The sequence below is a fragment of the Cheilinus undulatus genome, linkage group 16, assembly GCF_018320785.1.
Source record: "Cheilinus undulatus linkage group 16, ASM1832078v1, whole genome shotgun sequence".
Classification (NCBI taxonomy): Eukaryota; Metazoa; Chordata; class Actinopteri; order Labriformes; family Labridae; genus Cheilinus; species Cheilinus undulatus.
In genome coordinates this window covers 3,190,298-3,206,250 of record NC_054880.1, presented here as the reverse complement: position 1 = coordinate 3,206,250, position 15,953 = coordinate 3,190,298, and the positions used below count along the sequence as shown (strand labels likewise).

General features: G+C 37.3%; 2 protein-coding genes and 1 gene segment (V, D, J or C); 1 reads left to right on the top strand and 2 right to left on the bottom strand.

Annotated features, from left to right (window-relative positions):
- LOC121523649 overlaps positions 1-15,953 on the bottom strand; it is an 820,099-nt gene that overhangs the window by 28,140 nt on the left and 776,006 nt on the right.
- The window catches only part of LOC121523651 (immunoglobulin kappa light chain-like), an 813,481-nt gene that overhangs the window by 23,278 nt on the left and 774,250 nt on the right, over positions 1-15,953 (top strand). The gene's annotated exons all lie outside the window — the stretch shown is intronic.
- On the bottom strand, positions 7,902-15,245 carry LOC121523534 (oocyte zinc finger protein XlCOF6-like). The gene is made up of 3 exons (XM_041808454.1): positions 15,114-15,245; positions 14,091-14,192; positions 7,902-10,879 (listed from the first exon to the last, which is right to left on the bottom strand). Exons 1-3 carry the CDS (start codon positions 15,136-15,138, stop codon positions 8,724-8,726), a joined length of 2,283 nt encoding a protein of 760 aa, XP_041664388.1. The 5' UTR covers positions 15,139-15,245; the 3' UTR covers positions 7,902-8,723.

Here is a 15,953-nt window from a genome sequence, read left to right as displayed (position 1 = left end):
GGCTTATTATCCCACATGTGGTCAGCCCAAGTGAAGATGCCAGTCTGAAGGAAACATATGATCTTTTGAGAAACATTTTCACCAACAATTTAAAGGGTGGTATAATCTCTAGAGCATCATATGCCATACATACTGCCTATTTTTTCTAATTATGTCTATTAGTTCTTCAATTAATACTATAAATACTAGGGGCATCAAGATTAATCCCATTTATCACAATTAACTACCAACCACAACTAGTGCATTCATTTTCAAATTTACAGTTAATCACACTTTATCTGCACACATTTGGCAAATCCACATAAGCATCTCCCAGCAGCCATGGTGATGTAAAATAAGTCTACCTATGCTCTTTAATGTCTTGTTTCTCTTTAGAACCTCAGACAGGCCAGTGTTCAGGTCAAAAGTCATCTGTACCTTATGATATCAGTCATTTACCTTTTCACTGATATTTCCTTTTCAGTAGTCTCTCCACTAGTGGGGTGATTGTCTTGCCTCAACTCCCCATCTCTTTGTTACTAATGTGAATTAATGTGTTGTTATGAAATATTGATACACTATCATATATCTAGTTGCTTTATACTGTATCCAGTATTTGAAGTGTTGCATCACTTTGTGTGTGTGTGTTTTTTTTTGTTTGTTTGTTTAATACAACATCAAACTGATAGTTGGCAGTGGACATTCAGCAGTTTTATTCTTCCCTCCTTTAACTCGTCTCTTTAGACCAGTGATTCTCAACGTGTGGCTCTGAAGCCACATGTGGCTCTTTTGTTTTATGTCCTAATTGAAAATATTATTCCCCAGAAAACCTTCTAAAGGTTCTAACTTGTACCTTTTACCATTAAATCTCCCTTTTTTTCTCTTTTTTTGCCCATTTTTGCAAATTCTCATTGACACTTTCCCCCATTTTTGCCTTTTAACAATTTTTTGCCACTTTTCTTCCAAAAAAGCTACCTTTGCCATTAAATACCACTTGTTTCCATTTTTGCCACTTCTTTGCCCCTTTTCATAATTTTCTACTACATTGTGTCCATTTAAGCTACCTTTTGCCATTAGATACCACTTGTCTCCTATTTTTTTTCCCATTTTTGCCAATCTTGACTACTTTTCACCCATTTTAGTCACTTTTCACTCTTTTTTGCCACTTTTGGGCCATTTTTTGCCACCTGTAACTCATTTTTTGTCTCACATATTTTTGCTACTTTCTGACAATTTTTCTACTTTTTTGCCCATAATCACCCATTTTTTGCTGCATGTTGACCATTTCTGCCACCTTTAACTTATTCTTATTGCTACTTCAAGCAGTTTTTTGCCACTTTTCACCACTTAGATTGGGACTCTTGCAAAAAGGTATTTTTCAACAATTTGGTTCTTTAGTTGAGCAGGGTTGAGTAAGGGCGTACTCACACTAGACCATCCGTACCGGGCCTGGGCCCGTTTCAGCCTAAAGTCTGGTACGTTTGGCCAGTGAGAGTGCAATCGTTCCGTGCTTTGGCGTGGCACGCTCCGCGGCCCCGGCATGGATGGACGAGGTGGGCCTAGGCCTGGCACGGACGCAAATGAAGGAGCACAAGCCACTGTGACATGGCGTGAAATAACAACAGAAGGACCCGCCCCTGAGCAGAAGTAGCAGCTGCACACTAGAGACAGCTGGATTTTCAAGAGAGAGGGAGAAATATATATTTTGTCTCACTGTATTTCAACAAGTTACAAAGATTTTATAAGAGCTGAAGAATTTAACTTCACACAGCTCTACGATCTTATTCTAATGGATCACAGTCCAGTCCACATTTCTGACCAGTTTCTAGCAAAGTCAGGCTTTAACGACTGTGAGAGTTTTTATTTGTTTGTGAAATAAAACTTCTTCTCTTGATTGAGCCACAAACAGCAGCTCACGGGATAACACACACCTTTCATCCTCCGTGCATAGAGGAGAGTGCCAATTACGCCAAAAAGTGTGTGCCGGGGTTAATCTCACGGCTGATTTAACCTCTCTTATTATAAAATTATAATGCCAAACTATCATCCACTGAGTTAACTTACCTCTAATTCTATTTCATGTTATCAGGAAGTGAAATTGTGATCTTGATCGCTGACGTTTGAACAGAGCATCCTTTGTTAATCCTGAGGCGTTTCCACTTCCAGCTCTCATCAGATGGTTAAAGTTGCTCGTGTCACCGTTAAAAAAAATCTTTTAACTAACTTTAATCCTGCTCTGGACACAGGCTGTCCTGTGACATGAGAGCTTGTTTGGTAAAGCACTGAACAGCATCCAAACGCAGAGAGATGCACAGTTCATGACGCGTAAAATTATTCCAGGGGACACGCAGAGGAATGACTGTAGGGGCTCAAACGAGTTAAAAAAGTCAGGGTTTTATTCAGCAGAAGTGCTTGGAACTCTGCTCTGATTTGGCTCAAGATTATATGCTGTGAGCGACATCTCTCTCTCTCTCTCTCTCTCTCTCCTCACTGTATAGTTAATGTAGCTACTGATTCCAGGTCAGGTCAAATAACTCCGGTGTCAGATCAGATACCGTATAAATCTGCTGCTATTTTACAGCCTAAACAACAACACTTGTGCATATTGAGTCATCAACACTATAAATTCATCAACGGTGGATACTTCGTGTGATGACGTCGGCGCGTGACGTATCCATGCCCAGGCCTGGATGCGTTGAGTAGAGTGAGCGCGGGCCAAAGGGGGGACAGGGGAGGGGTGGAATGGGCTTCAGCACGTTTAGAATACGGTATGATAGGATAGATGGCCTAGTGTGAGTGCACCCTCACGAGATCACTGAAGAAATCTGGCCATCTTAGTTACAGTGCCTCTTCTTTTATAGAAAAAAAAACTAGAACGAGAATAGTGATAGCCTATAAACTAGAATATAATTACAGTTATATTCTCATCGCCCTGCCTGTCTTGTTTGCTGTTATTAATTCGCTGTTATAGACACAGAGATAAATACATTCTTAAACCTGTTCAGTCCACAGCAGGAACCCTGAACTTCTAATGGGGGAGGGGGGGCACAGTGTTTTAGCAGATAAACCTGACATTACACACACACACACACACACACACACACGAGTTCTCCATCATACTACCCTCACTTCGACCAACAAAAGAAATAAAACAGCCTGTTAGCTAAGCTAGAACACCGTCACGCCACGTGGTCTATATAGACAGTAGGGTTTACCTGGGCAGTAAAACTGGGCTTCTGATGAACTGATCACCACAAACAGAGCCAAACAGATAATCAAAAGAAACTGAAGAGTAATTAAAAACAATACAAGTATACAGATGCCGCAGGGGTGGCAGTTTCTAATACTGTGCAGGTCATCGTAGCTCCCAGAAACATTTACAGTAAACGAGTTTAAAGAAGAACAAAGAAAACAAACCTGAAGGATCCTGAAACCCGGACATTTTAAAAACATCCAAGAGTCAAGGAATGAAAAGAAAGTCCACTTTGAACACTCTTCTTGGGTTCCTCTGCTCCTGCACGACATATAACGATTGAAATTTGCGAACTGTGGTCGGCGGGAGAAAAAAAAAAAAAAAGTTCCTTTCTTCTTCTTTGGTTTAGGCGGGCCAGGCGCATTGATGACGCAATGATGAGAACAACCCATCCGGGTACTTTGCGATGCCAGCCCCGCCCCTTCCTGGGTGAAGAAAAATCCATCAAGATTTAAGTTAAGTTAAGTTAAGTTAAGTTAAGTTAAGTTTCAATAAAAATTATTTAAACTATTTTTTAGTTTTTTTTTAAATACATAAATTTGTTATATTTTTGTTCATTTGTATCAACTTTAAATTCTTTTTTTGTTTGTTTTTTGTTGATTTTTGAGTTTTTAATTTCTTCTTTTCTTATTTCTCTTTATGTTTAATTCATTTTTTGTTCAATATTTGTTTTTTAAAATAATTAAAATCTGAAATCTAATCACCCAATTCTTGATTATTTTCTTATTTTTTAAATCTATTTTAATTTCATCAATAAATTTGATTACATTTTTATTAATTTAAATTTATTTATAATTTGATTTATGTTTAGTTTTTTTTATTTCATTGAAAAAACGTTTTACTTCTCGATTCCTTTTAAGATATTTCATTTTCCTTTTTTTGTATTTTATCGACATTGAATTCATTTTTGACTTACTTTTTTTCTTTTTCCCATTTAGTAGATTCAATTAGCTGCAAATGTTTTTTTTTTTGCAAAAAAAAAACAAAAACAAAAACAAAAAACAAAAAACAAACAAACAAAAAAAACTGTATGCATCATCAAATGCACTTGTTCAAAAAATACAAGTAAAATACCAAATAAGTATCATGTTTACTATATTGGAAAAGGAGCTTTAAATTAATTTGTGTAGCTTTTTAAATAACCTATTTGCACTTGAGTTAAAAAAACATTAGTATAACAAATTATCAGGAAAAGCTATGTACATATTCTTCCTTTCACTGTTTTTTTTATTTTTTTATTTTTTTTTTTGGAATCACAGGTTAACTGAGAATATCCAACAATCTGTGAAAATCTGGCCTTTTGGCATTGACCACAAAATTCATAGTGCCCTCCTGATCATGAAAGTTGCCCATCCCTTTCCTGGACTATCTTAATATTGCCAAAGTGACATTATAAATAACCCGCCTAAGGTTTGCTACTTTATCTTTCATGTGAGCAATAATCTTTTTCTTTAATTACAATGCTCAGGATGAGTAACAACGAGGGAGGCATGTGCACCTTACACATTCAAAAAGTGTACAAATATGTATCACATGACTTGGACACAGGGTAACAAATGTCTTGTTTAATCACACATCCTTCACCTTTCAAGTCCACATCCTGATTTATCTTTCTAGCAGTTGAGCATTGGGGATTCTAGGTTGTTTTTCAGGCAATTGCTCACACTCTGACTTCACTCTGACCATCAGTGGAGGCCAGACTGAAGATGCAGTCATTTGCTATGGTCAAAGTTATCACAGTGGATATGTGTTCATGAAAAAGCATCTGACAAAAACTCATTCAGTCAGACTCAACAGAAAGTGGACTGTCTACTGCAGTTTGATGTTTTGACAGAGGCTTACACTTCACTGCATGATTCATTTAAACATGTTTACTGTAGAGGTCCTCGTCCTACAGCCTCGCAATCCGCAACAACAAATCAACTTAAATAAAACAAGATCCTTACAAAGAATAAATCAATATTATGTATTTATATAATAGAAGACTCAAAAACTCCGAAGCCACTCTACCAAGGTGTCTTTAGTTGAATTAATGCATTTATTTAGTTGACAAGAGAGACAACAGGTTTTCAGAGAACAGGTCAAGAGTCATAAATCCATCTGGGTTAAATGTAGTGGAAAATATCCCCAAATGGAGTCACAAAATACCAAATAAAATTAGTAAATAAATGAAATGGGTTAATGTCCAACTAGGTGTTCAACTATGAGGGACTGATAGATGACGTGGAGGCCTGAATCTTCTGATGTGGTTGCCTCTGTGGAGTCCATTAATCCATCATAGTTGGACACAGAATAGAGTATTTAACCAGAACATGGTATAAAATCCAATAATGAATAAAGAAACCTCTAAAACTAAATTAAATCTAAAGACAGAGTGAAAAATCGAATACACAAATTCCCAGAGACACAGTACCTTAAAATCATCCAGTATGCTGATGGTATACAGGTGTACATGAGAAACTTATCTGTCTCTTCCTGCTTGATATAAACCCATTTACATTTAAGTAAAGCAGATGCCCATCCAAGAAAGACAAAATAAAAAAATGTTTAAAAAAAATCATCAGTAATAACAATGATGTATTGATCTCTTGATAGACATTATCTTGAGTCATCCCAGTGGCTGTTGGAGTCACTCAAAACAACCCAGCAGAGAGCCACTTTTCATCAGCAGCCCCGATCTGAAAATCTTTTGACAGCATCAGATGTAGGACAGACAGAAGGTTAATTTTGGAGAAAAAAAAATAATACCCTAACTTTTACCCAAATCTTGATGAAGGGGGCAACTGGACTTGACTAAGATTCTTGAATACATTGTGCTTCTCCTCCAAAAGGCCTCTTCAGTTCTATAGAGACCGCAGCAGCAATAGAGACAGCTCAGGACTAGCAGTCCTTTTCAGTCCCAGTTCTCACTTTGGGTAGGTCTGGGGGTCCAGGGGAACCCTTTGGGCTGCATTCTTTGGCAAGTTATCCCCTTAGAGCCAGAACATGTGTATAGCCTTTGTTGATTTTAAATATGCTACTGATATGGGTGGTCCCCTGAGAGTCGTTAGTTGGTCCTTAATAAGTGGCTTGACTTGAAGAGGGCTGTTCATGCCTGATCTCCATGCAAGCTGACAGAGCTGTAGCAGTTTAGCAAAGAAGAACAGAGTAAAATGCAGTGTACAGATGTTTGAGCCTGATATAGACCTATCCACACAGACTCGGTGCTGTGATTGCAGCCAAAGGTGCATCTACTAAATACTGACTTGGGCGAGGGGGGGGGGTATGTATGAAGTCACTTATTTTACATTACAGGTTTTATTTATGTGACATTAGTTTTTAAACTTCCAAGTAGGGTTGGGCAATTATGGCAAAAAAAATGTATTCAGGATTAATTGAACTTTTTCCCTCGATTAATGAACGGTTATTCCACCTCCCTCTCTATTTGTGCCGTAAATATTTGCATATTTTTAAAACAAATTTGATATATTTCAAAGTTTAATGCTTCAATCTTGTGTACTTCCAGAAAAGAAATTGTGTGGCTTAATCTATAAAATGCCATTCTCTTCAAACAGTTTTGTGCCCTTGTGGTAATTAGACCAGAGTGGTGCTGATTCCAGTTTAAATGGCCATTTTCAAATGAATTTTCCTGGTCTGACTTCCTGACAAAGAAAGCTGAAACAGATTTTCTTTCCTTAAAAGTGTCATTGGCATTAGTTACTGACATTGACATGAGTTATAATTAAGCTCCAACAAGGATAATAAACCCAAAACTACCAGACTGTTTTTTTTTTTTTTTTGAAACACTAACCTTTATCTGAAAAAACATACAAAAATGATGATTCCTTTCATAGATCCTTGTTGCAATAATAAATATAATATTTTATATTTTTATCCATGTCTATTTTAAAAAACTGTCATCAACAATGGTTGCTTATTTTAGTCGCACCTTAATTAATGCTCTGTTTTGTTGGTATTTTCCACAAAATTAAAATAACATAAACTCTTCTTAAACTTGTCATAAACTCTGTAGTGCTTCCGAGTAGCACTGGATGGGGCATAAATGGTGCATAAATAGAGAGATTTACAAGGGGACGAATCAGAAATAACCGAAACAGCAGGTTTATGTTTGTTATTGGCTCTATATGTTGCTTTTGATTATTGTTTAATTAATTGCCCAGCGAAGAGTAAAACATCTCAGGAGTGAAAGTTTGTGTGAGCACTGTAAGCAAAAAGCCAAGTCCTGGCCAGACGAGTTGGCTCTCCTGTGTGGACCAGTGTAATTTTGTCGACTAAACTCTGACTAAAAATATTTGTCGACAGCCTTTTGTTCCATGACAAAAACTAAACTAAGACAAACAAAATTAGATCTGTAATGACTAAACCTGACAAAAAGTAAGTTTAGTTTTCATCAAGATGACTAAAACTAGACTAAAATAAAATGTAGTTTTCTTCAGACATTCAAAATCTGTGACATTTTTCCACTGTGGGCAAATCTGTCAAAATACAGTGAAGCTGTAGCTCTTCTGCCTCTCAGCTGTAGAAAGCAGGGACCCCAGGTTTAGCAGAGTACATAGAACACACTACCATGATTTGGTACCAGATTTAGGCAAGAAAATAAATGCTTGGACTAAAAGTTCAGACTAGAATGTGAGGACTTTTATGGACTACAACTAGACTAAACTAAAAAGGATAGAAATGACTAAAATGTGACTAAAACTAAAAGACATTTCTTTAAAGACTAAAACTAAGAATAAAATTAAAAATAGCTGCCAAAATTTACATAGGTGTGGACCATGTGCTGTAACGATTGTTTTTGTTTTTCATTTGAAGATTTACATATATCTATATATTTTTATTTAATGTTAGATGTCATGGAGTTTAATAATTCTCTTCTGTGGAACCTTTCAGTAGTTAACTTCAGCCGAAGCTGTTACCATATTCAGAGGAGCAGTTTCACTGGTTACTGTGTTGTTACTGGATCACTAGGTATGCATGATATTGGATTTTTGCAGAAATATATTATTATTATTACTATTATTAATTTTAGAAGATACCAATATCAATACTGATATTTAAATATAGTTTAGGCCTACAACTACAGCCCTTGAAACACAGCTTAAAATTTGAGGATGACCACATGAATACATTTCAGTCCTTATTAAGTTTAAAGTTTAAGGAAAGAGGACAAACAAGAAAAAGACTTTAACTGAAGTAGGTCTCTGTTCATATGGAACATATTTAGAACTGCCATATACACATTTTTAATAGCAAAAATAGTGGTTGTAAACATCAGCAGAAATTTGCCAAGACACATATGCTGATAATATGGTGCATCCTCACAGATTACATTCCATGACTCTGATTGGTGTCATTTTCTGCAGAAGCACACATATGATAGGTCACATATCCTTCACAAGAGAATTTTACTGCAATCACAGCAGCTCGGGTTTCTGTCTACCATGTAAATTCTGACCAACTCTCAGATGTTCTTTGTGCTTGAATTTTTTTTTTACACACTGGGAGCAACTGAAGGATTTTTCACATTTGTGTGAACACACATATGTTGAGTCATGTCTTTCTTGTGAAACCACCCTTTACCACACTCAGAGCAGGTGAAGGGTTTCTCTCCTGTGTGTGTTCTCATATGACATTTCAGATGGCTTTTCAGTGTAAAACTTTTGCCACACTCAGAGCAACTGAAGGGTTTCTCTCCTGAGTGAGTTCTCAAATGACCCTTCAAATTACTTTTAACGCTAAATCCTTTGCCACACACAGAACAACTGAAGGGTTTCTCTCCTGTGTGTGTTCTCAGGTGATTTATAAGATGGCGTTTATCTTTAAATCCATTGCCACACACAGAGCAAGTGAAGGGTTTCTCTCCTGTGTGAGATCTCAAATGGTATGCCAAATGACTGTTATGTTTAAAGGTTTTGCCACACTCAGAGCAACTGTAAGGTTTCTCTCCTGTGTGAGTTCTCAAATGACCCAGCAGATTACTTTTATGACCAAATCTTTTGCCACAAACAGGGCAACTGTAAGGTTTCTCTCCTGTGTGTGTTCTTAAATGATCAGTCAGATTACTTTTCTGACTAAATCCTTTGCCACACTCAGGGCAACTGAAGGGTTTCTCTTCTGTGTGAGTTTTCAAATGATGTTTCAGTTTTCTGTTGGTTGGAAATCTTTTGTCACACTCTGAGCAACTATAAGGTGTTGCCCCCGAATGAGTTTTGATATGCTCCTTGAGATAATTTGAACGACTATATTTTCCACCACACACAGGGCAACTGAAGGGTTTCTCTCCAGTGTGAGTTAACAAATGACCCTTTAGGTGACTTTTTTGTTTAAATACTTTGCCACACTCAGGGCAGCTGAAAGATTTGTCCCCCATCATTTGACTCTGTTGTTCCAGATTTGGTTTAAAGTGTGATCTTTCACCAACCTTACAGCTGTCTATGGATTTCTCCTTTGTATGAATTCTCACATGCACAGTCAATTTACTTTTATCTCTAAACCCTTTGCCACACTCAGGGCAGCTAAAGGGTTTCTCTTCAAGGTGCGTTTTCAAATGATATGTCAGTTGTCTTTTAGTGTGAAATCTTTTGTCACACTCTGAGCAACTGAAGGGTTTCTCCACTGAGTGAGTTTTAATATGTTCCTTCAGATAACTTGAGCGACTAAATTTTCCACCACACACATGGCAACTGAAGGGTTTCTCTCCTGTGTGAGTTTGAATATGTTGATTCAGATGAAATCGTTCTCTAAATCCTTTGCCACACTCAGGACAGCTGAAAGGTTTCTCCTCCATTTGAATCTGTTTTTCCAGATGTGGTTTAAGGTTTATTCCTTCAACTGTAGAGCTGTCCATGGGTTTCTCACCTGTGTGAGTTCTTAAATGATATGTCAGGTGACTTTTCTGTCTAAATCCTTTGCCACACTCGGGGCAACAAAAGGGTCTCTCTTCAAGGTGCGTTTTCAAATGATATGTCAGTTGTCTTTTAGTATGATATCTTTTGTCACACTCTGAGCAACTGAAAGGTTTCTCCACTGAATGAGTTTTGATATGTTCCTTCAGATAACTTGAGCGACTAAATCTTCCACCACACACAGGGCAACTGAAGGGTTTCTCTCCTGTGTGCGTTTGCAAGTGTTCAGTCAAATGACCTTTTCGTCCAAACCCTTTGCCACACTCTTGGCAGCTGAAAGGTTTCTCCCCCAACCACTCAGGTGTTTCCACAGAGTTTAAACCCGATTGGTATGCAGTTTTGCATTTCACATTCTTACAATCATCATCAGTCTCAGATTCAGAGGACTCTTCAATCATTACCTCAATCTCTGGATGTGAATGTCTCTCTGGATCTGAGCTCCTGGCATTTTCTGATCCCCCACAGTCCTCTCCATCAACTCCTGTTTCTGTCTGTTCAGTTTCTATTTGATGAAGCTGCAAGGACTGCGGTTTCTCGTCATCATCTTCACTCTTAACAGTGAATGGGAACTTGATATCAGCCTCCTCTTGTCCTTGAAGCTGCTCTGCATCTTGACCAATCCACAGTTCCTCCTGTTCTTCTTTAATGTGTGGGGGCTTGGTGTCCTCCTGATCCAGGCTGGGACTCAAACCCTGCTGTTCAGGAGGCTCTTCTTTATTCACCAACAGCCACTGGATGCCAGCTGGAAACACAAAAATACAGACAGACACATCACAAGCACATTTGTTGACTTGACTTGGCGTATTCAATGTAGCAACATTACACTGTTTTAGATAATGATTTTGAATGGAATTAGGAGTTACTGTTACTAAAAATGCAGTGGTTTATAAAACATTTCTTTGACTTGAACAAAGTGTCATCAGTGCGAGAGCTAGGTGTTTATTCTGCTTTATTTAAAAAATAAAAAATAACCCCCTTTGGCTTGTATCTAGTCCTGCAGGGTCTGTACTAGATACTTGAAACTTGAAAAAATTATGCATCCTGTAGGAGATGTGTACTATTACTTTGCCTGATGCTAGAGTGAATCAGTGGCTCTATACGAATATTAGAAATATTAAAATGTATTGTTGGGCATCTATTGGAGCAGATGTTAAACAATATCTCAAAAACTAAAAGTGCTAAAGTGTGGAGATTTGAGAATATGATTCATGTTAGATGCTTGACATACTACAAAATGATACCTATAGTGCCACCAGATGGTCAGATTTTAATGTTCCGCATTAAATACTAATAATCCACTAACAGTTAATAGCTGAATACTAATATTCACACAGCAGCCTATGGCCAATTCAGAACTTAATCATTCTGTATTTTCCAAAATACGCCATATCAATTATCTACTATAACTCAATAAGACATGACTGAAACGATCCTAAAATTGGCATTGACATTTTGTGGATACTCACAATCAAACATTTTGAATTTCATTCTGATCTATCAAATCTTGTGCCTAAAATGTTTTTACTTCACTAAATATGTGATGAAACTAGGCTCGCAGTAATCGATTAATTTTGTAATCGAGTACTTTATTGATTCTTCTCTGATTTATTGAGTTCTCTAATGAGAAATATTGCATTTGTTTTATCAATCACGTTTGCTTTTTCCAAGATAAGTAGTACCAGACAAATAAGAAAAGAAGCTGGGCTCCTTAAATGAACTACTTCTATATTAAAACTGGTATTAACAGGGTCTCTAAAGAAAATATTTTACAAAGTGCAATGAAGTTCTGATGGCAGTTAACATTTATTAAAGTTAAAAATGAAGGAATTCAATAATTACATTAGATTATGCTATATTTGCATTTTATTTTTATTTTCCAATTTGTCATTAAAGGGACACTTTATCATTTTAACATCCTCTACTCTGTGCATGAATGTATTCTAGAAAGAATAAAGCTCCATCATTCACACAGCCGTCTGATGATGTCTGATAGCTGAACTTTTACATCACAGGAATAGGATCTGTTCTTCAAAGTGTGTTGACTTTTAATTTTTGCAACCACATTTTTGTTTGTGAGTTCATCCACCATAAAAATCTGACCTTTTAAGACCATCCACTGACATGGTGAACACATTTTAAGGGATAAAGCTGGTTCTGTGACCTGTTGAATCCTGACTGTATGACGATGAACTTTAACCTATCTAGTCTCTGTCTCAGACACTGTCTCTGGCAACAGCATGTTTCTATTTAATTGATGTTAATTCATTATCAATACAAGTCTTTTCAAATTATTCGGGATGCTGAAACTTTTTAAAAAATACGCTATAATCAAGATGTCAGTGTGTTGAATTAAAATAATTTATAATTAAATGTATAATGTGTGCAGAAAGAAGAAAGGGGGGCACCAAAACAGGACTTGAGTAGTGAAGCCTGACTGTGTTCTATAAAACTGTCAGGTCATTTAGAGAAGTTTATGGAATTCTGTGAAGTCTGCAGACACAAACTGAGCGTGGTCTCACACCAGCGAGTCATGCAGGCAGCGCGTAAACTCGGAGATCTACGTAGGTTCACCGGTGCAGGCGTAGTGCCATATCTGCCATGAAGCAACGGCCAGTGGATGCATAAAAACACGGGATGAGTGCCTGTAAACATCACTGCATCAACTTCTTCCCTCATGATTTTCACACCTTGCATTATGCATGTTACAGTATAATAACAGCAAAAACAAGTGCATTGTTCCACACAAATAGTCAGACTAGTAAATAGCACTACATGCAACACACATGCATAGATCATGGACATATATGGGTATTACTGATTTAAGTGAAGCCTCAGGGCAGATAATTTTCTCTATGTTGTAATTGAGTTGCCTTATTACTTGAGGAATCGTTTCAGCTCTAATGAAAAGCATTAAAACCATTTCCCTTCACGCTCACACTGTTTCAAATGATCAACATTTTGAATGTCACTGACGTTTTGAATTTCATGGCAAAAAAAACACGTCCATTTCCACACGCTGTCATTGCCTCATGTACTGGAAATGCATGTCACATCTCAATGTCTTCCTTGGCAAAGTCAGTTAGACAGCAGACACTGATTCAAAGGATCTGGGTTTAATGCCTGTTGATGTTCAAGTTTGGCTACATTAGCAAGGCTCCAGTGTCTTCTATCAGAAACTATTGGTTTCAAAAATAGAAACACAGTTTATATTCATTTCAACCAGCAGCTCAGAGGATTTAAAGGACTCATGCTGCGCAGATACAGCAGTTTTTGAGGTGACAGGAGACTTTTATTGCCTTTGTATCTAATCTCACTGACTCCAACTTGTGTTCATTTGTACGGTGAGTCACAACAGACCGTTCGTTGACTTGATTTTGATGATTTCCAGCTTTATTGAGGAAAAACTTAAACTGCCGCGCTGTGGAAAGAAGTTTAGTTTTTACGATGACGTCATAAAACTGATATGACGTTCTTTCCCGTATCCGGGTGTGATTGCATTCACATCTCATCCAAACTTTGCCAGAGTCCACCTCCCCAAGTGGGTCCAATTCATTTGCATTCACACTGACAAAAAGAAAAAAAAACAAACTTTGGGCTCCAGGGAAGTTTATGTGAAAGCTACTCGAGTCTCCAAAGTTTAACCCTGGCCCACGGTCAGTTTCTTTGGGTCTCATTTTTAACTGCTGCCATGAAAAGGGCCAATGGAAAGCTAACTTCCCTGCCATGTAAAGCTAACAGGTGTGCTTTGAAACATTTGAATGTCTGACTCATAAAAGAACCTCATGGCTTTTGAAACCACTAATAATATGCACATTAGACAAAGATATCGTTCGTGCACATCTTAAGCTGCCAAGCTCCCCTCTTGAATCCTCTGCATCTACAAATATCTCCACTTTATGTTAAAATAATTGTATTTTCACCAATTACCACCACTACAAAACACTTTGACTCACATGGGTCACCACTGTCCGTAGATTTACAAATGCTGAAGTGATTCGGCCATGTGTCCAAGGCAATGCAGTGTATTTCCTGGGCAGGAATCTGAAATGAAGCACCTGTAGTCACAGGGCAGAGACACATTTCGTCAGTGTTTCGCCATCCAGTTGTTTGGAAAAGGATTTTGGAGAATTATCAAGACAAAAACAGGACCAAGACTACATAGACTTAAATAAATGAAGATGCTGGCCTGCCTGCAAAATAAGATGTTTAGCAAAACATTTTATTCAAAAGACAGCTGAAAGAGTTATTCTTGCACTTGCCTGTTATTTTCCAACTATGTCTTATAAAGTCAACCTGGCAGTAAATAACAGCAGTGTAGTAACTGAGCACAGCCACTAGGGGAGCTGTAGCGGTCAGCATCCTCATACGGATCAAGCTTTAACTCTGGTCACCTTAGTTAAAGCGCCTTTTCTATTCTATATTTCTGCATAGTCCCATCACTCACATTCACAGTGTTGTAATGAATCGTAAGCTAGCCATAATTTTAGGTCAATTCTTCCTTATGAAGTTTTATTGAAGAGTTTGTGTTTATCAAACTATCCTAATGATTTAACGCTCTTCATATACATTAACAAACATATCATTGTCTACTGTAATAACTGAAGATCATGGATCTATCAGGTGTTATAACTAGATAAACAAGTTCATCTTATTCATCCAAACCTACGTTGGTCAACAAAGAGAAGTGTATCAACAGAAATAGCCTGTTAGCTAGGCTAGCACACCGTCATGCGGCCTATCTGATCAGACAATAAGGTTTAACGGTTCATCGAGGATAATACCACAGGAAAACCGGGCTTCACGTTAACTCACGGCCAAAAAGAAAGCACAACTGATATTTTAAACGAAATAAATATATATAGTTGCCAGAAGTAGCTGTGGCTAATGCGCTAGCATGCGTAGATGTGAACGTTAGCCTAAAGCTCCCAGAAACATCTGAAGTTAACACGTTTACAGAAGAAAGAAATGAAACAAACCTGAAACAAACTGAAATCCGGCCATTTTAAACACATCCGAGAGGCAATGCGGAAAAGAAACGTTAACTATTAATACTTTTCTAGGCCTAGTCTGGCCCTTTAACTATGTTAGCTGTACGGCAGACGTTCCGCTGCTCTTCTTCTTCTTCTTTCTCCTACCACCTTTCTTCTTCTTCTGGTGTTTAATGGCGGTTGGCAAACAGCTTGTAGGCGCACTACCGCCACCTTCTGACCTGGAGTGTGGATCAGAATGGATTTAGGATAATACTATAGTCTTGATTTTAGTTTTGTTTTTCTCAAAAATTGAAATAAAGCTCTGTATCCTTTGTTTCTTGAATTTAATTGTAGCGATTCCTTTAGCTCCAACCTGACGTAATCTTTTGCTAATTTATTCTTCAAAACTGTTTGTTGTTGGTATTTTTGACGATGAATGCTCCACAATATTCACACATCCCTGTTGGGTGTTTACCAATGATTTTTAATTCACTGTTGAGGAAGGTTGTCCACTTCTTCTTCTTCTTCTACTTATAACAGCGGTAGAAAACTACTTTTAAGAATGTGTGTACAGAGGTGGATTAGGGACATTTAACAATAGAAAAATTGATATGCATTTTTAAAAAATTCTAATAAAAATGACAGAAGTTTGATTTTTTTGCAGAATTCTAAAAAATGCATGCCAGTTTTTAATGGCCCTAATACTCTTTTGTATCTATATACTCACTGCAGTATAAAAAATAGATTTTAAATTGTGCTAAAAACAATTTTCTGCATTTTTGTGAATAAATAAATATCTCTAACCCCAATTGTTGCTTTTAATGTACTTTGACAATGCCAAGCTTC